The sequence below is a fragment of the Panicum virgatum genome, chromosome 2N (genome assembly GCF_016808335.1).
Source record: "Panicum virgatum strain AP13 chromosome 2N, P.virgatum_v5, whole genome shotgun sequence".
Classification (NCBI taxonomy): domain Eukaryota; kingdom Viridiplantae; phylum Streptophyta; class Magnoliopsida; order Poales; family Poaceae; genus Panicum; species Panicum virgatum.
In genome coordinates, this window is record NC_053146.1 from 36,996,291 (window position 1) to 37,022,957 (window position 26,667).

The following is a 26,667-nucleotide window of genomic DNA, read 5'->3' on the forward strand; positions in this document are numbered from 1 at the left end:
CCAGTGAGACAATACTATCAGACATCGCACCACAGGACCCAGCGGCGTTGGTCCACTCCAATTCGGTCCATTTTTTCCGGGATCTATGTGCACCTTTGTTTCACTACTGTCAACTGATCCAACCAGCACAATTTGTCTTCATTATCAAAATATGGGAGCCTATATATAGAAAGCTACGGGAGTCAAGTCATTCAATGCAGCGTGTGGCAGAGCTTGTCATCTTAAAATAATGCAGGGTGACATCATTTTTAAAGTACGAAAGAAACACTTTACATGCCCAGTTAGTCATTTTTAATAACAGGCACACACATCATTTCAGGATAATTATTATGATATATGTTCTCTCAACGACCAGACGTACGAAAGAAACACTTTACATGCCCAGTTAGACTAATGTACATCAGACTCAAGTACACACCATAATAAAGAGGATAAATTTCCACATATGACTAGATTATTACCCCTTCAGTTTCAAATGTAACCAGCCAATAGTCATTCAAGTCGAGCTCCACTACGAAGATTATTACCAAAGAAGCGAGCATTGCATCGTCCAAAGCTCATGCTCCGCTTGCATATACACGGGTCCACTCTTTGGCTGTCATTCAAGAACACCACTGAGCTGAATAATCCATCCAAATTCTACAGCTAAAGGTGAACAAGATTAAGTTATTCCCTCACCTGTTTCTACAGCTTCAGCCTCATTAGCTTTCCAGTGCTTTGCAACATTATCAGCAAGCGGGTCATCAGGATTTGGGGCACTGAGCAGCGCCTGGATGCTGAAGAGCAGAAACATCAAGTGCAAAGTAAATGTACTGCTCGGCTAAGATTTAACTTATTCGAGTTAAGTTATTTGTTCTGTTTCAGCAAGATTTTGTTTCAGTAAAATTTCCAGAAAAGCATAGACACCAACAACTCTGAACACTGAAGCAGGGATATGATCTCTGTGCATGCATGTGCCATGTGCATTCGTAGTGTGTTATGATTGAGAGATAACCAACATGCAGTAGGCATATGTGAACGGAGTAAAAAAATTCAGTGCAGTGGGTACTGACGCAGGCATATGAGCTGTGTGCATACGAGCGTAACGCAAGAATCTTCAATCGAAAAGAGTCCAGTTTCATCTCGGTATTGGGCAGGATTAAAGAGGATGTGTCCGCTTGGCTTGCGGCAGGAGCACGGCCACTTGCGGCCTTATTTGTACGAGATTAGACCTTTGTAACCATGCTCCTGTACTCTCTTCCTCTTTATCAATGAAATAGGCGCACACTCGTGCCGTTCGTTCAAAAAAAGATATTGGGATACAAACTACATGCACACTAGGCTTATGTGAATGCAGCAAACATGATGCAGATGTCTGATCATAGGTTGATTTGGGAACATGTAAATGTTCTGCTCCCACTTTAATGGCATTCTGGCAAATAATATGCAGCGATGGCAGCAACTGCAGCTTCCTCCACTACATTGTACACGCCATTCACTTTATTTTATGGAAAGGCAGCCTGACAATTTCTTATTTCTGAATGGGTCTTTACTAATAAAATAATGCATCTTATATGCTAATCCTGATTTGTAGTAGTCAAGGACTTCAATGTGCAATACAAGCTCTGAAGGTACACATTTGCCACTACGTAGCGTCTCTTAATACTGTAATCTTATAATGGCCACAGACATCAACAAGCCCTTTCAAGAACCATATAGCTTGTTTAGTGGAGCTGTTATATGGTTTGTACTTTCAAGAACAAATATCAAACCAAGACACCAAATAAACCAGACTGACTTTAATACAGAAAAGCAGTGAAACAGAGGTATTCACCTCAAAAGAACTGTTCGGATCTGAAGGGCAGGACTCCACTTGTCCTTTAAAATATCAAGGCATATCCTACCAAGCTGTATGAGTGTAAATATTAAGCAACACGGTATATCCTAATACCGTAAGAGGGAAGCACGAGCGTAACAACTTACCTTGTCAATGTTGGGGTGATAAATTTTTGTGAGAAAGCGAACCTGTGTTCAGAATTAGGACTTCAGTTAGAAACCATAAATTGAGAAATTTTATGGACCTTAAACCAAACTTACCACCAAGATATGAAATGCTTGTGAAAAAAAGTAGAGGACAAATTTTAATCAGTCAAATAAAAGCATGAATGATGTTATACAAGTTTACTTAAGTCACTGAAATTTGCAAGAATATTTTGAGTGGCTGGGCCACGGGTGATACAAAATATCATATGATGATCTGCAGTTAAATGTGAAGCTGAAATCTGAATCTCATTGAGGAGCAACACATATGAAACCTTCTGAATTTGATGCACTGTACAACTTAGCCTAAATTAACCTTGGCAAGCATCAGCAGAACTACTTATTATTTACTAACAATTTGTAAAACCATAACACTACTGAAAGCCTAGTCAAGATTACAGTAGTAATGAAGCACCTTTGGTGGAGCCATTGGATATTCTTCAGGCAAGAATAATTCGAGCTTGAAAACTCCTCCTGACAGTCCAATCAACAGTTATTAGACACCATATTAGAGAGCACACAAAAAATTCCACTGCTTTGTTTTGCATTCTTTGAATAGGATAGAAAGGATGAATTGGTGGTAGCAAAAAAATGCAACAATTATCACACTGGATAACAGAAAACATGTAGGAAGTTTCTGAAGAAAAAAATACTAGGGAAAAAACACAAAAACATTCAGGGCAATGAAACAAACATGCTCACACAAAAAAAAACCTAGCAAGTATGACTTGCTAGCCAGCACTTGCAGAAAATACTTTGGATTTTAGTGAGAGAAATTAATAGTAAAGACCACCCGTCCCGCTTTCCAAACATTCGCAGTTAAAAAAATATCCTAGCAATAAGCAATTAGTAACGTTTTTCACATAACTAGAGTTACCAGCTTGTTTGTCTGGTGCCCCTGTTCAATTGATGCATCTTCACTCAGCCCAAGCCACAGATCTCTTGCTTGTATTGTCTGCCCTATGCAATCAACCAGTTGTATTGTTCCATGCCCAGTCACAGCAATTCATCTCCACTGGCACTGCTGCCCCTTGGTTTCATGCTGGCCTACACCCTGGTGCATAAATATTGCTGTCAAACCTGGCGCATGGGCCTATGTCAATTCCTGACATGATGCCAAAAAGGACCATGCCACAGACTGATGAACGGAAACCACACAGGTCATTGATTTGGAGCGGGAGAATGCAGGCCATCGGGAAAACTGACTGAGAAAGAGGCTTGCTATAGGACTTGCAGGTCTTGAAAGCTATGGTCTCAGATTAATGTATGGGGAAGAATGAAATTGAGGTGCTCACTGGTGCTGAGAGAGCAAGCAAAGTGAAGCCGCAATGGCACTTTTCCCCACGAGCCACCAGGGGCAGAACTACAGTCTACAGTATTGATAAGAGGAGAGCACCGGAGGCATGCACTAGAGCTTACTAAACTTCTTTGTTTTCAAAAACGGTCAGATTGCATAGTTCCCAACAGACATGGAGGAAAATGTAAAAATATAATTAAAAACAAGCCAGAAAGACATGAAACACACTGTACAATCTTGATAAAGCATTTTTTTCAATGTTATCAAGGTGAACTAATGTGACTGAATGGTATTTGACTAAAGTTTATACATTTTGAATGGTATGGAATTAAATTTTTCCAATAATCTCAATTCCATCTAACATTTCTAAAGCCAGTTAGAGGACCATATTATTAAATTCAACATATACATGATGTCTAAAGGCAACTAAAATACAGAACAGAAGAACAAGAGGAATAGGTTCCTCACCCTCATATGGCGACTGAGACGGGCCAAGGATCATGACATTGAAGTAGCGCATGTTCTCTTCAGATGGGGAGGCACTGATTCCTGGAGCTGCAAAAACAAAAGGCCACACAACCCCTGAAACATCACAAACCCATCGAAGAAATCCTAAAATTTCCAGAGGAACAATCTTGACATAGAAGTGGAACTATCTTCGCACAGTAAGATCATATGCATGATAAAATTAGACGTTCTAGCATTTCTTTGGCTAAATGAAAAAACAACAGGCAGAGGCCTTTAAGGGCTAATAAGCTTGCTGTAACTAAATCCTAGGGAAAAAGAAACAAACGAAAGGGGCCCATCAAACCAACATCTTTTCATGAAGCATCTCACCTGGATCGCTGAGCAGCCGCTGCGTCTCCTGCAGGAAGTAAACCACCAAAAATCACCATGTTTCCATAAAAATAATGGAAAGAAACCGAAATTCGAGGGGCCGAGAGGACTCCTCACCTTGATGATGCGGCGGGGGAGGTTGCTGTTGGCCATGATTGGACAGAGGAGGCGCCTTCGTGCTAGGGTTTGGTGGTCCTTGGGATCGCGGCGGAGGCGGAGAAAGATTGGGGATAAAGGAGGCGGCGCTGGTGGAGAAGAGAATGGTCGCTTGCTTGCTTTGTGCGCCCTGGTCCCTCTAGTTTCTTTTCTATTTTTGAATCATGGTCCCTCTAGTTTCTATTTTTACAGATCAAGGACACGTGGAGGAATTTTCTTTTCCGGAGGGTACGAAACTACGAATTCAAATGAGACCATATATTGTGACGACGCGTGAAATATATATAGTGAAGCATTACCCAACACTTTTTCACTAAGAATCCTTGTAATTTATTATTTTAGTGTATACCAATTTATTTATTCAAAACATTAAAATACATTGTTATTTTTTTCATTCATGTGAAGTGAAACTCCTGTGTTACTAGTACACGTTGGATAGCATTCTAGACTGAAGGGACCTTACCTAAGGTTTTGCAAATCAAGGGGAATTGTATAATGACTTACATAAACTCATTTGGAGTGTTAAGATCGTAAAGAGCTCAACGTTTTGAACGGTGTCCATTGAGACGTGGTATATACATAATTTTCTTTCCGTGTCCTTTAATTTCAGCTTAATTTTAGCTCAAAATTTTAATCTCAGACTAACCTTAGCTCAAGATTTTAAGTATTTCATAATCTTAATCCACTTTTACCCGCAACAAAAGCCACAATATCATTCGATTATTTGGAAGTTCACAATCCACCCTGTCCGTGTGTGGCTGCTCAATAGTCACAGATCATCGGTGTCTCAATGGAGGGCGCTAGGCAGACTCACGTCTCACAATTGGCATCGTGCAAATACACGACAAGCCGACGACGGTAAGAAGACGGCCATCGCTTTTGTCTATACTTCTTCAATTTAAGCTTATATAAATATTTTATTATTGATACGGTATGATCTGTAAATATTGTTGATTTCATATCGCATAATAGAATAGATTATTAATTATGCCTAATCTTCGTAGAAAACCAAGGCAAAACTAAAGTGAGCAAGATATATTGTGACTCGCTAGTGGATATTTACACGGTCAATAAAAGTTTAGTGCCAAATTCTTATACCTACAAATATTATCAGAGTTTGTTTGCTTTAAATTTCTTTCCAGTCCCGCCAGGGTATATAAGTCATATATGACTACATAATAAGCTCCTCGGATAATATATGAAACGGTATTTTGTTTTTGCATCTTTGTGTAACAGTGGGGGTGAAATAGGTTTCTGTTGTTGGTCCACTAATCATCTTTGTTTCTCCAGGGAGATAGTTTTGGTTACGGATTTCGTGTCGATGGCGCTGTTGTTTGGGCGGAATAGTTTCCATGTAGTAGCGATGAAAAGGCTTATGAGGTTTATGGTCGCAGTGACAAATGAAGCACAAAAGCAGATCTGGATTGGGCTAGGCCACTAGAGGGACGGATTCGCCGTTATTTCTCTAGCTTTATCAAGGACAAATGACTATATTTCGTGTCGATCTAGAGTAGGGTTCGTCCAAAAATGAATGTTTAGGACGGCTTTGATGTCCTTTTTCATAGATCTAAGATCACTATCAAACACGGCATGCTCACATATAATGTTGCAGAAGATATAAGAAAGGATTCCCATATATCCTTTTAGCGCTCAAGTGAAAGTAACTGCTTAGGTATCCTTTCATGTGAACCATCCTTTTTAAAAGAGGTGTAGTATTTCTTCTCTCCCAGTGAAATTTTTATATTTGTAGGAACAATTCATCTAAGAATATAGTATGATAAAACATGTATATTGGTGTTTTGTAGTAATAATGAAACATAAAAAAGGTACCCAGATTCTGAATGTGTTGTGCTTGTGCACTGGCTTCACCCACTTATCGTGTCCGCACATGTGACAGCGTAAGTATAGATGCTTTACAGTTCAGCTGAATTCTGATGCTGACTGCACACTGTAATAGTGTAATGCAATTCTGACTCACAAGCCAGCAGCAGATTGCAAGGGGACTTGGAACCTAGCTGGAACGCACAATTCCCACAATTCAGAGCCAACCTGTGAAATACTTGAGACAAAATAGACACCACAGTTTAGGCTGTTGCCATGTTCCATTGTAAAGTTACAACACAACAGTCTAAGAACAGATCAGACATGATCATCGTCTCCCTTTTATTTGCCACCACTTCAGCGAAAACGCCATTATTTTCTCACGGTGTAGGGAGACCATCAAAGATGCAGCTAAAATCGGCAAAAATACAAAGGCATAGAGCAGATGATCAGAAGGAACAGATCCCCACCTTGTCCTAACCAGTGTTCTGAAGACCGGCAGCTATGCCCTTCATGGTGAGGATGAGTGTGTCTTCCAGCCCTGGGGCGTACTCGCTGGCCGGGTTCAGCTTCACGAGCTCTGCTGCCGGCTTGTTCGAGTCCATGATCTCCTTGGACAGGTGGGGTGAGCGACGTGGTAGTCTGGGTCACGGATCCGCTTCAGGGTGTAGGCCTGGCAGACGTTCAGGGTGGTGATGTAGGCGTCACGTAGGCGGAGCCGCTGCTTCAGGTAGGGATCACCTTCAAGAAGATCCCTGTGCCCAGCAACCTGAAGTCCAAAATGAAGTTCAGTATATTCTAAAATGCTGGATCATAGTCAAAAAATAATTCAAGAAATGTTTGTGTTTTGTTTGAAAGACCTGAAGGAGAAGCTTTTCAGTTTCTTCATAGTTGGTCCTCAGCTTCTCACCCAGTGGCTGTAGATCCTCCGAGACAAGGAGTTTGTCATACAGGGCAGCAATCCCAGGATTACCCTTGGCAAACACCATCTCAACAAGATCGATGGTGACCCTGAAAAACGGCCACTCATTGTACATTTCTTGGAGCATGTGGAGATTCCTGATGTCCTTTTGGAGGACATGCTTGAATGCGGCTCCAAAGCCTAGCCAGACCGGGAGGTGGAACCGAGTTTGTGTCCAAGCGAAGATCCACGGGATTGCACGGAGTGACTCAATTCCACTAGGCTTTCTCTTGGATGTCCTGCTTCCTATGTTCATCCTGCCGTACTCTGTTTCAGGTGTTGCCTGTCAACACAAACATCAGATAGTAAATATTCGCTAAATGTAGGGTTAATCGTCAATCAAATGGCTTCAGTGGACCATTTTTTTAGGTTCGCAAATCATAAATTTCCACAGTATGTGCTAGATTCAAATTAATGATCAGGTTAGACCTATTTCAAAAGTTCTGTTTTGCAGCTTACAATGGCCAAAAACAAGGACTTACAAGGCGGAAATACTCGACAAAACGTGGCTCTTTGAAGACAATGGACCGATATTCCTCAGTTGCCACAACAGCCATCTCATCAAGAAGAGCTCGCCATTCTGGTTTCGGTGCATTTGGTGGATGCATGCCATGCTCCAGGGTAGCAGCTGTAAAACGCTGCAGTGTTCTGAAGCACAAGTGTTCCTCACCAAAGGACTGCTCAATGACTTCACCTTGGACTGTGACACGGAGGGATCCATGGATTGTGTCTGGTGGCTGGGACAAAATGGCAAGGTGAGTGGGACCACCACCCCTTCCAACTGTCCCACCACGTCCATGGAACATTGTCAACTTCACACCGAAGTCCTTAGCAACCTTGATGAGCTCCTCCTGAGCTTTGTACAGCTGCCAAGCTGCTGACAGACGACCAGCATCTTTGCCAGAGTCCGAATACCCAATCATGACCTCTTGCTTGCCATTGATTCTCTGTCTGTACCAATCTATTGAGAAAAGTCTGGCCAATGCAGCTGGGGCAGCCTCAAGATCGGCCAATTTCTCAAACAGTGGGACTACTCTAAGGGGTGTCTTTACATAGCACTCGCGTTGGAGGAGCTCAACAGCAAGGACATCTGAAGGAGCTGTTGCCATAGAAATGATATATGCACCAAAATTGTCAGCAGGAAGCTCAGCAATAACATGGAACGTGTCTAGAACATCGGAAACTTCCTCAGTCTTGGGAAGGTCTGGGCCAAACAGTGGGCGTTTCCCATTGAGTTCGGACAATAACCATTCCTGGCGGCGTTCTTCGGGCCACTCGCGGTAAGATCCAATCCCCAGGTATGTGGTGATGGCATCCAGGACATCTGTGTGCCTATCTGATTCTTGCCTAATATCAAGCCTCACAAGGGAGAGACCAAAGGTGGAAACTTGACGTAAGAAATCAAGAAGGCTTCCATCGGCAATCACACGATCACCACAAGCACACAGTGATCTGTAACATAGCTCCAAGGGCTCCAACAGCTGCATGAGATGGTTCTACAGATTAGAAACCTACTAAGCAAAATCAAAAGTTAATATTATTTTTCTAATGACCAAGCATAAATTTCAACCTGCTCAACACTTGTCAGCGTAGCTTCCTCTGGAACATCAGAATGTCCACTGGATAAAAGCTCACGTGATCGTTCACGGGTGTTGTAGAGTTTATCCCTCACATCACTCAGTATCACCCGATATGGCTCATTTGGAGGAACCTTCTTCCAAAATTCTGCAGCAGAAATGGAAAAGGTAAAATCATTAGAATAATAGAATGTCAAAGAATGGCCTAACAACAGATCATCACTAAGAAGACCTATATGATGTCACTGATACCTACCTATGTAGTGCTTGGCATCCTTCTTAGTAGAGCGATGCAGCTCATCAGCACGTATGCGCAGCTCATCACTGCATCGCCACATAGACAACTGCAATCATTTGAAGTTGTTAACTTCAAGTATCAGATGCAAATGAAGTTATAAACTATACACAGATTAGCAAAGTAATAGCTACCTCAAACATAAGATCCTCAATCTGTGAGCAATATAAGTTTGCTGCCATCATTCTGGCAAGCAAGCAGACATCCCTGGTAACCTCTGGCGTGACTCTTGGATTTCCTGTATTTGTAGAAGCAACCCAAATTTAGAATACAAAGATAAATGCTACTAGGTGTGTTGCACAAACAGACATATAGTAGTCATCTTCCCATGCAACAGATACAAGCAACAAAGATAATAGGTCATGCAAAAGATACAAGCAACAAAGATAATAGGTAATGCAGATATTCCATATTTAAGAATCATGGGAAGACAGGATAAATAGATAGAGATGTCCCTCACCATCACGATCTCCTCCCATCCAAGAAGAGAACTGAATAAGAGGTGCATTGTAAGGAACACGCTCATTAATCCCAATGTTCTTCAGTGCAGTATCAACTCGGCGCAAGAACTTTGGAACACCCTTCCAAATTGTTTCATGGAAGTAGCTCATACCAGCACGCATTTCATCTTGGGGAGTGGACTGTGTTCTTCGGATCTCATCAGTTCTAAAGGCAGCTTGGATCTGAAAAGGTTCAGGTAACTAATTAAGAATGGACCTCTTTGGTCATAACTTCAACGAATTTGATGGCTAGATCATGCTTATGCATCAACTGAACATTAGATTTGCAATAAGCACCTCTCACTGCAGGGCCTCATCAAGTTCCTGCTTATCATCTGGAGTGATATCTTTAGAGTAGAGTTGAACCAAACAGTTTCGTATCCTGAAAAAAGAATGTTAAGATAAATATTAAATAATAAAACAAAATCTTTTTAGCTGCAAATGCACTGTTTGGCTGACTAACCTTGAGCGTTTCTGGAGTAGGGACCTCCTCACAGACTGTGTTGGATGTGCAGTCAAAACCAGGTCAACAGTCTGGCTCTTGAGGGCATCAAATACCTCAGCAGGTGACTTTTTGAGGTCAACTACAAGCCTCTTAAGTGTTTCCTCAATGTCAGATTCTGTTATTGCTGAGTTTTCGTCAGCAAAGTCTCCCTTCTTTAGCTTGATTCTCCTCCTGTATGCTATCTGGACTTCCTCAGCCAAATTGGCCAAGTTAAGCATGTGCGAAAAAGATTTGGCAATCACAATAGAGTCCCCGGGATCCAAGCTTGTTATCATCTGGCCGAGTTCATCAAGCTTTTTCAAGTCATGCTTCGTTTCATACTCAGCAGCTACCTCATAGCATTCTTGAACCTATTAAGCAAGCCGACCCAATTAATAGTCCGTGATTGGAAAGAAAGAGAAAAACATAGCTCTGTTTCATAGTTTTGTTGCTACTATCTATAGAATCCACATAACTATCGCCAAAACAAAGTAGATCTGATGATATTGTTGTGGCCAACTGGCAAAAGTAAAAAAGAAAAAAATAATATGGTAATCACAATTCCAGAATGTAAGAACTTAGCCTTGATATGGCCACTTCATCATAGGCTTCTTATAATCCAAAACTATGTCTATGTGTTACTACTTTAAAAAAAACGTTTTTCATAGCCTATCCCTGGATCTGTCATACATTCTGAGAAGGTACAAGAAGGGGTGACACATTTTTACAAGCTACAACGAGCTGCATCTCTTTAGAATGACAATTCCATATACGTCCTGAAGTAACATGATACTTCCTCTGTTTGAAAATATATGACGTTTAGGGCAAGCTAATTAGTTCATTTGTGAACTAAAAAACAGAGGGAGTATATCAATTCTCCTAAAGAAGAGCTGCAGTCACTCTTATTCAGTAAATACTTCAACTCAATCAGTATATCTGAACTGGAGACAATGTTCTTTCAACTACATTTTGCCATCCAAGAGGTGAAGAGGATTTAGTATACTAGTCAAAAGATGACAAAAATATGCAAGCTTCATTGTTCAATTGGTCCCACTAGAGATCCATACCAGATACCGAAGGCATTTTTCAGTTTCCACAGATGATGCCATGTTTTACCAACACGATTAAGATTGAAGTGTTAATGATATCTGACTAATCAATGAATAATGTGTTACTAAAAGCGGACTCATGAAGCCAAAGAAAAACTATGTTGATTGGACCAAAAGATAATTATGGGAGGAAGTTGAGATGGGCAGTCTCCTATACTAAGCAACAATCATATGGGCAAAGAATAAAAAAATATATCAACTAAGAACCTGACTACCTGAGCATCCTCCAAGTTTCCAACATTACACTTGACTCCTACTTAAAACAACCAGATTAAGCAGTATTACCTTTTATTTAATATCTACCCAATGTAAGAGTTGCTGTAAATTCTAAAGTCAACCACACACACTAAGTCTCCAGTCTCCACTGTTAGAATTGCCAAAACTAAACATTAGAGGCACGTTACTTCAGGATCTTAACATAACCTAGTTCCTGAAAAATCAATCTAATGCGGAATAAATGGTAAATATTATACCAACGTTAGCAATAGCAGCAGCCATTTACGCCTGATCCATAGAGGAAGTAGGCGTTCTTGTCGGTGTAGGAGATGCAGCAGCGAATCGGCGTCCTCCGGGCGCCAATGGGAGTGCTTGGCCTTCCAAACCCCTCCAGTGCCCTTAGCGATCAGACTAGCGGTGGCTAGGGTTTTAGAATGACGTGAATGGGTGATTAAGGTGCTAACCACGACCTTATATTTATATGCACTGTGGGGCTGGGGGCCAGCCTCTGGAAACGAGCCTAATGGGCCTGCTAATCACAGCTCATTAGGGTTTTGTCATTAGGTTTCCTTAATCGCGTTTAGGTGGTTTAAACGCTTTCCTTAACAGTGAAGATCACATATATCTAACGGTTAAGGTTAATGTTCGTATCATACTAATGTTCACCCTTAGTAGTAATAGAAAGTACCGGACCAATGCGTCGTCAGTAACTTGATGCACTACTGGGACCCCATTACCCACAGTCTCACTGAAACACCTCGGTAGAACGCTTATTTGTTAGTTGGGAGTTCATAATGGCCCTAAACCAGAACCTAAAGACTATCCACCAAACCCATATTAGTAACGTGCTGCTTAAACACGTTCGGTGGTAAGCCTTTAGTGAGCGGATCCACTAACATAGAATTAGTTCTTATGTGCTCAATCTTAATGGATCGATCCTAGCATCTTTCTTTCACAACACGATACTTAAGGTCAATGTGTTTGGAAGCACCACTTGACTTCTTGTTACTCGAAAAGAATACTGCAAATTGATTATCGCAGTATAACGTTATAGGTTCCGTAATGCTGTCAATTACCTTAAGGCCCGGAATAAAATTCTTAAGCCAAACAGCCTGTCCAGTTGCTTCATAGCATGCCACAAACTGAGCTTGCATCGTCGACGCTGCAACTAAACCTTGCTTAGAGCTTTTCCATGATATAGCTCCACCAGCTAACGTGTAGATATATCCTGATGTAGATTTACTACTATCCACACACCCAGCAAAGTCAGCATCAGTATAGCCCACAACTTCAAGGTTATCTGATCTTCTGTATGTGAGAATGAAGTCTTTAGTGCCTTGGCAGTAACGTAATGCCTTCTTGACACCAACCCAGTGGACATTTCCGGGATTTTTCTGATATCTTCCAAACATTCCGGTAGCAAATGCCAAGTCAGGACGCGTACAGACTTGTGCATACATCAGGCTTCCGACAGCTGAAGCATAAGGTACGTCCTTCATCTCATCTGATTCCAATTGGTTCTTAGGACATTGGGCTTCACTAAACTTATCGCCCTTCGCTAATGGAACAGGTGTAGCCTTACTCTTATCCATATTAAATCTCTTAAGCATTTTCTCAATATATGCTTTTTGAGACAATTCTAGTACTCCTTTGGTCCTATCTCGGTGTATCTCAATGCCCAGAACATAAGAGGCTTCACCAAGATCTTTCATATCAAATTTGGATGAAAGAAATCCCTTTGTCTCATACAGCATACGCTTATCGCTGCTCGCTAATAGGATATCATCCACATAAAGCACTAGAATTATAAATTTACCACCCTTTATCTTAGTGTAGATACAATTATCCACATCATTCTCCTTAAAGCTGAATTTCTTAATCACTTAATTGAATTTAAGGTTCCACTGTCTTGACGCTTGCTTAAGCCCGTAAATGGATTTCTTAAGTCTGCATCCTAAATGTTCCTTGCCCTTCACAACAAAACCTTCCGGTTGTGCCATGAAGATGGTCTCATCCAAGTCACCATTTAGGAATGCAGTTTTGACATCCATCTGATGCAGCTCTAAGTCATAATGAGTCACTAGCGCCATAACGATTCTGAATGAATCTTTTTTAGACACAGGGGAGAAAGTTTCATTATAATCAACCCCTTCCTTTTGTGTAAAACCTTTGGTTACAAGCATTGCTTTGAATCGTTCGACATTCCCTTTAGAATCACGTTTAGTCTTGTAGACCCATTTACAGCCCACTGGTTTGACTCCATCAGGAATATCTACCAGATCCCATACATCATTAGAACTCATGGACTTAAGCTCTTCCTCCATGGCCTCAACCCATTTGGTAGAGTTCTCACATGATACTGCCTCTCGGAACGAGTTAGGATCATCAGCTTTCCCAATATCATACATGTCTTCACTCAAGTATGTCTCATAATCAAGGAAAACTGTCTGTTTCCTAGCTCGTTGTGATCTTCTTAAGTGTTCAACAGGCTGAGGTGCAGGTAGAGGTGCAGTCTGAGGCACCTCGACAGGGTTCTCAACTTCAGCATTAGGCGCCATTTGCTCAGCTTGTTGTTCGCTCGCAGGCTCAGGAGCTACTTCAACAGGCGGAGCAGCGCTAGTACTCTGAACAGGAGGCGTAATCTGAACAGATGGTGTACTCTGAACGAAAGGAACAAACAGCGGCACTAACTGAGGTGTTACTGTTTCTTGAATCATCGGGATGGGAAGCTCAGTCCGTATTTCTTCAAGATTAATTTCCCTCCTCGGAAAGCTCCCACTGATTCCTGCATCCTCTAGGAACACAGCCTACCTGGTCTCAACGAATTTAATGAAACGATCAGGACAGTAGAAACGGTATCCCTTAGACTTATCAGGGTATCCGATGAAATAGCAGCTCACCGTCTTATCATCTAATTTCTTTTGCTGTGGATTAAATAACTTAGCTTCGGCTGGACAGCCCCACACACGCAAAAAATTAAGCGACGGTTTCTTCCCAAACCACAACTCATAAGGTGTTTTTGGCACGGATTTGGAAGCAACACGATTAAGTATGTGCGCAGCTGTTTTTCATGCTTCCATCCACAGCTCCACAGACAAAGTAGAATAACTAAGCATGCTACATACCATGTCCGTCAGTGTACGATTACGACGCTCAGCTACTCCATTTTGCTGTGGTTCGCCCGGCATACTGTACTGGGCCTTTATACCATTCTCTTCAAGATACTTAGCGAATGGTCTAGGTACTTGGCCGAATGGAGCGTGTCTCCCATAATATTCACCACCTCGATCCGATCTCACTAATTTAATAGTGATATTATGCTGATTTTCCACTTCAGCCTTGAATATTTTGAATTTGTCTAATGACTCGGATCGATCACGAATGGGGTAAATATAACCATAACGAGAGAAGTCATCTGTGAAAGTAATGAACGAGTCAAAACCATCAACAGACTTTACTGGGAACGGGCCACAAATATCAGTATGAATTATTTCTAATAGGCCTAAACTTCGAGTAGCTCCTTTCTTAATTGTCTTAGTGAATTTACCCTTAATACAATCAACGCATTGTTGATCTAAGTCTGAGAGATCTAATGAATGGAGTATCTCTTTTTCTTATGAGATGCTCAATTCTCCCCCTCGAAATGTGGCCCAAATGACAATGCCACAATTTCGAAGAAGTCTCATCATCACGCTTACGCTTATGCGATACATCATCCACATTCATTGCAGAATAAACATTATCAAGAGAGAGCAAATAAAGATCGCCTTGCAAATGACCAAGGACCACACTTAAATTATGAAATTTAATGTTGCATACAGAGTTGCCAAACTTACAAATATGTCCCGACTTATCTAAACGCGAAACAGAAATAAGGTTTCTCTTCAAACTAGGAACATAAAGAACATCATGCAAACTAAGGTTGAAGCCGCCTGGTAACTCCAAGTCAAAGCTCCCAATGCCTTCAACCTTCACTTCATTGCCATCAGCCACTCTTAGGCTTCACTCCCCCTCTCTTATAGTTCGGATTGAACTGAATACCTGCAGTGAATTGGAAATGTGCACAGTGGCACCTGAGTCAATCCACCAAGTATTAGGAGAAAAATTCACTAAGAATGATTCATCAATAAAAGATACATAATCAATAATTGTACCTTTGTTCTTAAGCCACTCCTTAAATCCATGGCAATCCTTCTGCTCATGCTTAGGTGACTTGCAGAACTTGCACAACCTCTCATTAGAGGTCTTCTTATGTGACACGGCCTTGCTCTTATGGCCCTTAAACTTCTTCTTATGCTGCCTACTGCTGCCTGACTCAGCCTGATGCTTAGGAGTGTTGCTCATGCTAACACGCCCAAAGCGCTCGCTGACCATGTTGACAGCATCCTTCATCCTCTCAGCTTTCTGCCTTTCTTCTTCCTCAACACAGTAGCTAATGAGCTCAGCCATGCTCCAAGTCGCCTTCAGAGTGTTGTAGCTTATTTTGAAGGGACTGTACTGTACTGGTAGAGAAGTCATGATGAAGTGCACCAGAAAACCATTAGAGATAGCCATATCCAATGTCTTCAGCTTATTTGCCATGTCACACATGCTCATAATGTGCTCCCTGATTCCACTTTGCCCATCATACTGTGAAGTCAGCATCTTCGTGATCAGGGTGCTAGCATAAATTTTGGAAGAACTCTTAAAGTTCTCCTCCACCTTGGCAAGGTATGCCTTGGTGCTCATCTCATTACCATCCTGGTCCTTATCAGGAATAGCACCACAGATGGCCGGAGAGATCGTGTTCTTAATGATCATGTTGGCCATCCTGTCCGATCTCTCCCACTTCTCAATGGCAGTACGATCACCATTGGGATCAGCGGGCTCTGCTGGCTTGTCTTGACGTAAGGCGAGATCATACTCGCACACAACAATGGCCACCTGAACATCTTTATACCAGTTGGGGGTAGTTGGGGCCATTTAGGGGCTCAATGGACTTCAGGTAGCCCGTCAAAGTGTTCACTGAAAATCATGAGAACAATAACTTAATTAAACTCACAATTAAGATGCGCATAAGAAGTATGAAATTAACCCTACGATGGTCTGATTAAAATCATACATAAATTTCAATTTGCATCACCGATGGGGAAAACAAACGAAATTTATCATTAAAACTCGTAATTAAATCAACAATGGTCAGAATTAATTACAAGTGCTCTAAATAAACTTCCCGATGGTTCCATTTAAATAGAGTGCATCTTAATTGCTTATGGTGAATGAACATAATTTTCAGTGAATAAATGCAATTAAAATATGATTAAAAGCATTTACATAACTCATGGAAATTAATTAACATAATGCTAGTAATAATAAGTGCAACAGAAATAATTAAAGCCTTTAACATAACAGCAATTAAAATTAAGCTTAAATCATAAGAAACAGTAAAAGAATAAGACTTTAACATTAAATGGGCTAAAACCCATGTACAAAATAGCCCGCTAATAGCCCGCTATAGTCCGCTATTAGCTTTTTAAGAGATCTACCGCTACGCTATACAACATTTGTCCGCTATGTCCGCTAAAGGGGTTTTTATAGGATTTAGTGATAATAAATGTCTGCTACTTCTGCTAAAGATGTAGCCAAAAAAAATAAAGAATCAATATATCTAGGGTGGACCATAAACAAAGCAACACGGGCACAGTTAGGCAGTCAAGAGACGTGTTGAGTCTATCTTAGAATGTTAGACCAATGATGCTTCTAATTTTGTATGTATTATGGTCGTATGGCTATGAAAAATTTGCTGAAATTGGTTGCATTTCTGATGTTATTGGTCACATTATGCATATCTTTTTTGCAAACCGCTAAATGGATAGCTTCGCTATAGCTTTCGCTATAACTCTCTTAGCTTTTTGGAAGGGCTTCCGCAAAACATCTTAGCCTGCGAAACATCCCCTTCTTTTGCGGCCCAAAATGTGCTCTCGCCCCATTTGGCCCATCCCGCGAAACCCTAAGCTCGGGTGGATCTGGATCGTTCGTTTCGATCCAACGGCTGAAAACTTAATGCCATCAGTATAAAACATGGAAGCCCGGTCGGAACAAACCCTAGGTCCTCACTTTCCTTTTCACTTCAGCTTCCAACCAGAGCCGCCGCAACTCACGCGGTGTAACACCCGGTTTATAAAAGGACATAAACAGAGCAATCATATACGTGCCAGGATCAAGTCACACGTATATACAACAGAATGAAAAATATATCACAGCACATATCACGTAAAAAGATATAATAAAGCGAATATGAATGTTATTTATTACATTAATGACAAAATGTCTGATACATAGTATGCGGAAGCGTAAAACATAAACGAAGCCTCTCGGAAGCTGGGCACCACAGGGACGTCGACTGCGAGACGAACATTTAGAAGTCCTCGTACTCCTGGTAGCTCCGGGTGAACTCCCTCGCATCGGCAGGAACTGAACAGCAGTAGAGTATCCCCAAGAGTAAAAAGAGTAGGGTAGGCAAGAGTGAGTACACAACTTGTACTCAACAAGTATAACACAAACTATGAGGCTCTAAGGTTGGCTGACTCGACTGCATTAGTTTTTAATCTTGGCAACATTTTATTAAAACTAATTACTACAAGTTGATGATTTACCATAAACCCAGTTACATAGTAATTAATCAAAATTATCCATGAACCACTGAGAACCAAACCGAACCACCAAGGTAACCCCACTAATCAAAAGGAGGATCCGGGCCGCTCATGACCGTGAGCACGGCTAGTATACCAGTTTTACACTCTGCAGAGGTTGCACATCTTTACCCACAAGTCGTGAGCTACGCTAGTTGTTCATCACACTTCCTTAGGTGAGATGACTAGCAAACTCACTACGAGGCCGTTACAAAGGATCACGTTGGTAAGGTGTAACCGCTAAGGATTCAGGCTCCACAATGATGGGGCCCACCTCGAGGGGGTACGCAGACCAAGCCTCGTAGCGCAGGGACCATTGAAGCTCACCACCCCTCCTGCCCCGTCGGTAAGTTACTCCCGAACAAAAATGACCTAATTAGTAAGCCAAGACCGTCCCATTCCAGTCTTGTGGTTGCGCGGTTGTCCCAGGTTGTCGCTCTAATAACATACGGTCCCTATGGAGAGTAGCTAGCACATAACACAGTACGAGCCCCCTAAACCAAGTTTCTAGAAAAACCAATTTTAAACGAGACGTGAGCCACTCAAACGGGCCACTCCCAGAATTAAGTTGCATATACCATTAATCAAATTAATTAAAAAGGACCAAGTGTGTTATAGCGCGGCACCTAGCACAACTAACCAAAATGCAACCCAAGGGATAATTATATAAAGGATAAATGTGGCTAGGAAATCCTTATAGGCATACAGTATTAAAATGCAGTATGAAAATGTATTTAAAGGTGATAGGTGTTGTTCATGTTATACTTGCTTTCCTCAAACTGTTCCTGCTGCTCAAAGTGCTTAGAAGGTGGTGGCTGCTCCGGGCACTGGTACTGGGGCTCCTCCGGTAGCTCAACGTCTATTCACGAACACATGGCCAAAAACAATACACAACATAAACATACAAGCAAACAATAGCAAAAACTAAGAAACAGTACAACAATACATGAAAATAGCAACCAAAACTATGATAGAACTATTCTACGCGTTACAACGATCGCGTGAACATAAAGAACACCTAAAACGGAGCTTGAACGCGAAAACTAGAGCAAAAACAAGGTCTAGGGGCTTTTCTGCAAGAAAAACTAAGTTTCTGGGGTTTTTCTGCAAAAACCGAGGGCCTAAACATAAATAAAGGATAGACACAGGGTCTAACTAGCAAAAAGAAAGGGTCTGGACTGCGGGTTTGATTTTTAAAAAGGTTAGGGGCCTAAGAGTTAAAATCAGGGTTTAACCGTAAATACTTTTACACTCCTCAGGACTGTGGGTTGAATATAGGAAAGATCAGGGTCTCTTTAGCAAAAAGACCACAGCGAACCGGTACGCGCGGATCACGGCCGTCGGATCGGGATCGAAAGGCTCTGGATGAAGGGATATGACGATCTAATCTTGTGCATTGATCTCGGATCGAGCGGCCAGGACCTATCCTCGCGCGGGGTGGCGGCGCTGCGTCGCCGGGGCTCTGCTCCGCGGCGGGGGATCGCCGGAGAAAGCCAAAACTGGCACTCCGGGGCTTGATTGGCCTCGGTTTCGGGTCAGAGAGCATGAGCGCGCTACGTGTGATACACCTGGGGCCTAGGTTGGTCTCGGGGAGGTCTGTGGTGGCGCGTTCAGCAACGGCGGCGGCTCTGCGCGGTTGTGGTCGCCGGCGTGCGGTATCCGGCCATGCTGGTGCTGGAACTATGCGCAACCGGGCTCATGGGACTTGCGCAAGGCACAGGCAAGCCTGTGTAGGAGTCGTACGGGCCGGTACAGTGATGTGGCAAGCTCACCGCGACGAGCTGCGGTGGCGCGGCGGCTCAGTGCCGGCGTACGCGGTTCTATGGGCTCCAGGGTTCTACGGTCCAACCAAACTAGTGCAAAAGGATCAGGAGGCTGGGGCGGTGCTCACCGGGCTCGGGATTGGGCGGAGTCGTTGTGCAGCAGCGCCGGCGGCGGGATCCGGGCGGCGTTCAGGCAGCGCTCGGGCGGAGCTCGAGGAGGAGGCGCGGTGGTGGATCTCCGAGCTCCTGGTCCCCCCGGGCTGATTCGTGCTGATGCTGCGAAGACAAATCCGGGTTCAACACGGGCTGATCCGCACCTGCGACGAGGAATTTCTGCGGCGGAGTAAACTCACCGGTGTTGGGTCTCGGTCAGAAACACGGTGTTGCACAGGTCGGGGTTGACGATGAAGGCACCAGGGAGCTTCCTGGTACCAATGCGAAGACGCGGCGGGGGTCTGCTTGGCTTGGGGTGTGGTGGAGCAGCGTGGCCGCGGCAGAGCTGAGAGCTCTGCGCGGCGGAGCTGCAGCGCAGGGGTGGCTAGGGTTATGGTGGCGGTGCTGGTATGGATAGGGGCGCAGGGGGTGCGGCGCGGGTGGTTAAAAGGGCAGGGCCGAGATCTGGGCTTGCGGGATGGGCAGGGGAATCACGGCGAGGATCGCGGCTGTGATTCGGGAGGCCGTTGAGCGCGGGCGCGAGGAGAACGGAGAAGCTGACGAGCGGGCCCGGGCTGACAGCGAGACGGGAAGTCCACGGGCGATGCGCGCGCTGTGGAGGAGTGCTGACTTGTGGGCCCGGTGTCGCATGAGGAGGGTGCGGGGCGCGCTGGGCTGCGGGGTGAGCGGGCCGTGCGGAGGGGATGGGCCAAGAGGGGAGAGAGGAAGAGGGGAAACGGGCCGGCTGGGTTTGGGCTGTTTTGCTGGGTTGGGTTTCTTCTCTTTTCTATTTCCTTTCCTTTATTCTTTTTCCTATTTCAAACCAAACTAATACTATTTGAATTCAAATTCGAATTTGAATTCAAACCACACTCAATCAAATAAAACTATGCACCAGCATGAATGCACAAACATATTTATCCTAGAAAAATTTTAATTCCTTGTGAAACAAAAATTAGATTAATTGCAAGACTAAACATAATAAACCTTAGAAAATTAAATAAAGCCAATTAAATTTATTAATAAATGCTGGAATTTAAATTAGGGTGTTACAGACCCTACCCCCTTATAGGAATCTCGTCCCCGAGATTCAGCTGGACTGGCTAGCAAAGAGATCTGGATATGTCTTCCTCAGCTCATCTTCTCGCTTCCATGTAGCCTCAGCTTCACTGTGATGACTCCACTGAACTCTGCACATCTTGATGCGCTTGTTCCGTGTGACCCTCTCTGATGTATCCAGAATCTTCACCGGATGCTCAATATAGGTCAGATCTTCCTGCACATCTAACCCATCCAGTGGTGCCTGCTTCTCAGGTACTCACAGACACTTCTTCAACTGAGAAATATGGAAGACATCGTGCACCCCAGAGAGATCAGTGGGCAACTCTAGGCGATAAGCAACTTCGCCTTTCCTCTCCAGCACCCTGAATGGACCAATGTACCTTGGTGCTAATTTCCCTTTCAGATTAAACCTGCGGATTCCCCGCATTGGTGACACCTTCAAGTACACATAATCGTTCACCTTGAAGGTCAGGTCCCTCCATTTGCCATCTGCATAACTCTTCTGCCTAGTCTGTGCAATCCTCAGATTCTCCCGCACAGTCTGTACCATCTGCTCTGCATCTTCTATAATGTCAGGGCCAAAGAGCTGCTTCTCACCAATCTGATCCCAATACAGAGGAGTCCTGCACTTTCTGCCATACAATGCCTCAAAGGGGGACTTCTTCAGACTGGCCTGGTAGCAGTTGTTATAGGAGAACTCAGCTTACGACAGGCACTTATCCCAACTAGTACCATACTGAATAGCACAGGCTCGCAACATATCTTCCAACAGCTGGTTGGTTCTCTCTGTCTGCCCATCTGTCTGAGGATGATAGGCGGTACTGAAGCGCAGCTTCGTATCCAACGAATCATGGAGCTGCTCCCAGAACCGTGAAGTGAACTGAGATCCTCTGTCAGATATAATCTTCTTGGGCACACCATGCAAACAGACAATTCGGGAGATATACAACTCTGCAAGTTTGGCACCGGAGTAAGTAGTGTTCTCTGGAATGAAGTGAGCAACCTTCGTCAAACGATCCACTACTACTCATATAGAGTTGTACCCCTGCTGAGTATGAGGTAATCCCACTATGAAATCCATCGTGATCTCCTCCCATTTCCACTCGGGAATCTTCAACGGCTGGAACAAACCGGCTAGCCTCTGATGCTCTGCCTTCGCACGCTGACATGTGTCGCAGATGGCCACGTACTCGGCGACTGAACGCTTCATCCCGGGCCACCAGAAATGCTCCTTAAGATCATAATACATCTTAGTACTGCCCGGATGAATAGAGTAAGCCGTATCATGAGCCTCACTCAGAATCAACTTCCTGAAATCATTCCCCTCTGGCACACAAATCCGGTTCTTGTACCACAAGGTACCTTGATCATCCTCTCTGAAATGAGGAGCCTTGCCTTTCTTGAGCAACTCACGAATCTCCTGCAGCTTCTCATCTTCCTTCTGACGCTGCCGGATCTCTGCCTCTAGAGTGGGCTCTGCCTCGAATGTCGCACTCGAAGTATGATGCAAGAAACCCAGACTTAACTGCTCAAACTCCTCACATAACTCCTGAGGCATCTGGAAAGCAACAGCCATGTTGACATAGCTTCTTCTGCTCAGAGCATCTACCACGACATTGGCCTTACCCGGATGATAGTGAATCTCCAGGTCATAATCCTTGACCAATTCTAACCATCTCCTCTGCCGCATGTTCAGCTCATTCTGCGTGAATATATACTTGAGGCTCTTGTGATCAGTATAGATATCACACTGCTGCCCATACTAGTAATGCCTCCAAATCTTCAGAGCATGCACAACTGCGGCTAACTCAAGATCATGAGTGGGATAGTTCAGCTCATTCCGACGTAACTGCCGTGAAGCATAAGCAATCACTCTGCCCTCCTGCATCAGAACACAACCAAGACCATCCTTCGAAGCATCACAATACACCGTGAACCTCTTGCTCTAGTCTGGCAGAGTAAGGACTGGCGTTGTAGTCAACCTCTTCTTTAGCTCATCAAAGGCGATCTGACGCTCATCTGTCCATATGAATGCCGCATTCTTCTCTAGCAAGGAAGTCAAAGGCTTCGCAATCTTGGAGAAATTCTCAATGAACCTCCGATAATATCCTGCAGGGGGGCGCGACCTGCAGGCCGCCGCTGGCGCCCATGCGTGGCAGCAGAGCGCCGAGTGCGTCTGCGTGGGGCCAGCGTGCACCTGAACGCCGGCGCCCCTCCTGGCGTGCCACGCGCCGCGGGACGCAGGCCCGGCCGCCGTTTGGTGCTCTCGGCCTTGGGCCGGCCGCCGCCTGCTGGCCACCGAGCCGCCGGCTCACGCGCGTAGGCCGCGCGCTGCCTCATGCGCGGGCCGCGGCGCGTGTGCCGTTGGCTCTGGCCTGCTGCCGCCTCTGGTGCGTGCGCCTCAGAGCCGCGCGGGCGTGTCCTCATGCGCCGGTCTTCCTGATGCGCTGGCGGCCTTCAAGGTGCTCCCGTGGGCCCTCTCGCCGGTGTGCGCGTGCAACCTAGACGCGCGGCATCCCGTCGAGGGGCTCCACTGGAGTACCATACTGTCATGCCAGCGGGACGGCGATCCAACTCATGGTCGCCATCCAGGTAATCTTAGGGTTAGGGTTCATGAAAAATTGGGGATTTCTTATGCGATCTGAAATTTGCATTCCCCTTCTTCTCAAATGCTGACTGATGCATCTAATCTCATGAATTTGGATCTAATTTGCGGAAATTAACTTAATAGTGGCTTAAATTTGGGGAACAGATTAAGGAACCGTAAACCCTAGATACCTAATTACATTATTAATCATCAATTTGCCTCGGTTTAATCATAAATTAGCATAAACATTAATGATTTGTTTCTAATCCGAGACACTTAGCATTAACAGATCAAGATTAATCTTAAACTTGACCTAACCGAATTAGATTAGATCTAATCTCATGATCAGAAACCTAATTAACCATGATTTAGATCTAATCAAGCATGATTAACATGTGAAAGCCATTCTGCAGGATCTAATTGCATCTAAAACATGCATAAACCTTAACTGTGCAATAGGATCTAATCTGCACAGCACATATGCATCTTAAACCGACAAAAATCAGAGGCATAAACATGGCTCAAAATTGACCGTACATGACTAGGTTAAGATGGCTCATGATACCGATTGTTAGAATTTCCAAAACTAAACATTAGAGGCACATTACTTCAGGAGCTTAACATAACATATTTCATGACAAATCAATCTAATGCGGAATAAATGGTAAATATTATACCAGCGTTAGCAGTAGCAGCAGCCATTTACGCCTCATCCGTAGAGAAAGTAGGCGTTCTTGTCGGTGTAGGAGATGCAGCAGCGAATCGGCGTCCTCCGAGCGCCAATAGGAGTGCTTGGCCTTCCAAACCCCTCCAATGCCCTTAGCGATCAGACTAGCGGTGGCTAGGGTTTTAGAATGACGTGAATGGGTGATTAAGGTGTGCTAACCACGACCTTATATTTATAGCCACTGTGGGGCTGGGGGCCAGCCTCTGGAAACGGGCCTAATGGGTCTGCTGATCACAGCCCAATAGGATTTTGTCATTAGGTTTACTTAATCGCATTTAGGTGGTTTAAACGTTTTCCAGTGAAGATCACATATATCTTAACTGATTTTATTTCCAACATCCACCTCTACTGAAGCTGTACCTCCTAGAAATCGTACCAAAACGAAACAAACTAATGGCACTGATCTGATGCCTTTGACCGATGATTGGGCACTTTTTCACTGTGAAATCTCACTAAACACAAAACGGCATATGTACTGTAGTAGAGGAATAAAACGAAGACCGGAAAAATTAAGGATAATCACCTGCACACTGAACTGGACTATTCGGATCCAAACCAAAGGTTATAAGTGCATCGCAAACTTCAACCCGAAAAGGAAAAAGAAAAAAAATAAAGAAAGCAAGAACACGGAGGAGCTGGGACAGGAAGGGAGATGAATGGAAGGTAGTATCTATACCATCTCCTTGAGGTCGTCGCCGTGGAGATCCTGCAGGATGTCGAGGAAGCGGTTGAGGAGGAGCGCGTCGTACTCAATGAGCTTGTCGTCCTCCGACACCTTGCCAGGCACGAGCATCCGCAGCTGCGCGTCGATCGAGGACAGCCGCTCCACCTTCGCCCCCAAGGCCGCCATGGCGCCTCCCTGATCCAACCCAACCCAAATGCCGAGAGCAGCAGAGAACCACCGCGCTGCCGCTGGTGGTGGCGGATTCTGGCGGGCACTTTATAGAAGGAAGGATGGAGAGCAGCCCGGTGAGTTGTAGGCAACGCGGGGAGGAGCCGGATTCAGTACCTTTGCTCAATGATTGAAGGCACGTCAACTTTCCCTCCATCTCCAGCATCCATTTTCAATCCAACGCCTCCATACTTTTCCAAGCAAAAGGGCCCAACGGTCAGGGAGCATTCCTCGCATTCATCTTCTTCCTTGCTCCAGCAAGTAGGCACGATACTCTTCCCCAATCTGCGCGTGCTGAGTTCAAAAAAAAAAGCGCTTGCTCGCGCGCTGCGGACCCCAGCCCCGGCAGGAAAACGAGGTGTTCCTCGCGGACTGCCGTGGTGCTCGCACAGCCCCTTGCCGCCATCCGCCCCGAATCTGGTGAGCTCCAGCCATCGTCCTTCCAGTTTCATAGCCGATTCGCTAATAATCCAGGGTGTTGTGCCCGATAGCATTCACGCCGCACACCACACTGTACTGCCTCATGCCCTCATCTGATCCGACATCGAGGAGGCGCTCTTCACGGAGTACCTAGATCGGCTCGTGGGTGAAATGGTGGATGCCATTTGCCTCGATAGCTTAGCTGCTTGCTGGAGCGACGCAAGGAACCGGAGGAATGGTGTACAGGGTCAAGCGCAGCTTAGCTGCTTGCCGGATGGCTTCTAGCTGCTTGCTGGAGCGACGTGAGGAACAGTATGAATCACACGCAGATTGGGGAATGGGATCCCACCTGCTTGCTGAAGCGACGCGAGGAAGAAGATGAATGCCAGGAATGCTCCCTGACCGCTGGGCCCTTTTGCTAGGAAAGGATGGAGGCGTTGGATTGAAAATGGACGCCGGAGATGGAGGAAAAGTTGCAACGTGCCTTCATTGAGCAAAGGTACTGAATCCGGCTCCAACGGGGGAGGGAGAATAAAGGGTTTATCAAATTAATTTAATTTAATTTAGCGTTGATTATTAGGAGGAGGGGAGAAAGATGGAAGTGTCCAGATGCTCAAGATTGTCAATTTGCTGTGTCCAGATGGACGGCCCTGATTTCCTCTTCTCTAGAGGACGCAGTGCAGTCATTTCATAGGTAGGAGTGCTTTGGTTCCTGAGATGTTGAAAAGGAAATAGGTTTTATTTAAAAATAATACAATGTAGACTGCATCTATGTGTATATATGCCAGGGTTAACGAAACCAATGGGAACCGGTCCGGTTACGGTTTGGGCCGGTATCAAACCGGCCCCAATTCAAAATTCAAATTTGAATTCCAAAAAATAAAAATTCCCAAACCGGTCATACCGGCCGATAAACCGGTCAAACCGGCCGGTAAACCAGTCTACCGGCCCCAATTCAAAATTCAAATTTAAATTTAAAAAAATGAAAAAATCCCAAACCGGTCATACCGGCCGGTTTACCGGTCAAACCGACCGGTAAACCGGTCAAACCGGCCGGTATATCGGTCGGAACTGGTTGCACATGCGATTTTGAATTTGAATTTGAATTCAACCGGTTTCC

At 44.3% G+C, this 26,667-nt stretch overlaps 2 protein-coding genes and 1 pseudogene across 2 annotated transcripts; all 3 read right to left on the reverse strand.

The window, feature by feature from the left end:
- Positions 1–221: 221 nt before the first annotated feature.
- On the reverse strand, positions 222–4,442 carry LOC120660326 (ubiquitin-conjugating enzyme E2 36-like). The gene is made up of 8 exons (XM_039938819.1): positions 4,271–4,442; positions 4,154–4,181; positions 3,785–3,871; positions 2,435–2,493; positions 1,963–2,004; positions 1,814–1,887; positions 679–776; positions 222–595 (listed from the first exon to the last, which is right to left on the reverse strand). The coding sequence occupies exons 1-8, from the start codon at positions 4,304–4,306 to the stop codon at positions 558–560; spliced, it is 462 nt and encodes a 153-aa protein (XP_039794753.1). The 5' UTR covers positions 4,307–4,442; the 3' UTR covers positions 222–557.
- Positions 4,443–6,361: 1,919 nt separating this feature from the next.
- Positions 6,362–25,085, reverse strand: LOC120660327 (annotated as a pseudogene).
- Positions 15,030–24,828, reverse strand: LOC120660328. Its single transcript, XM_039938821.1, has 3 exons — positions 24,186–24,828; positions 15,427–16,276; positions 15,030–15,313 (listed from the first exon to the last, which is right to left on the reverse strand). Exons 2-3 carry the CDS (start codon positions 16,232–16,234, stop codon positions 15,258–15,260), a joined length of 864 nt encoding a protein of 287 aa, XP_039794755.1. The 5' UTR covers positions 16,235–16,276; positions 24,186–24,828; the 3' UTR covers positions 15,030–15,257.
- Positions 25,086–26,667: the final 1,582 nt, after the last annotated feature.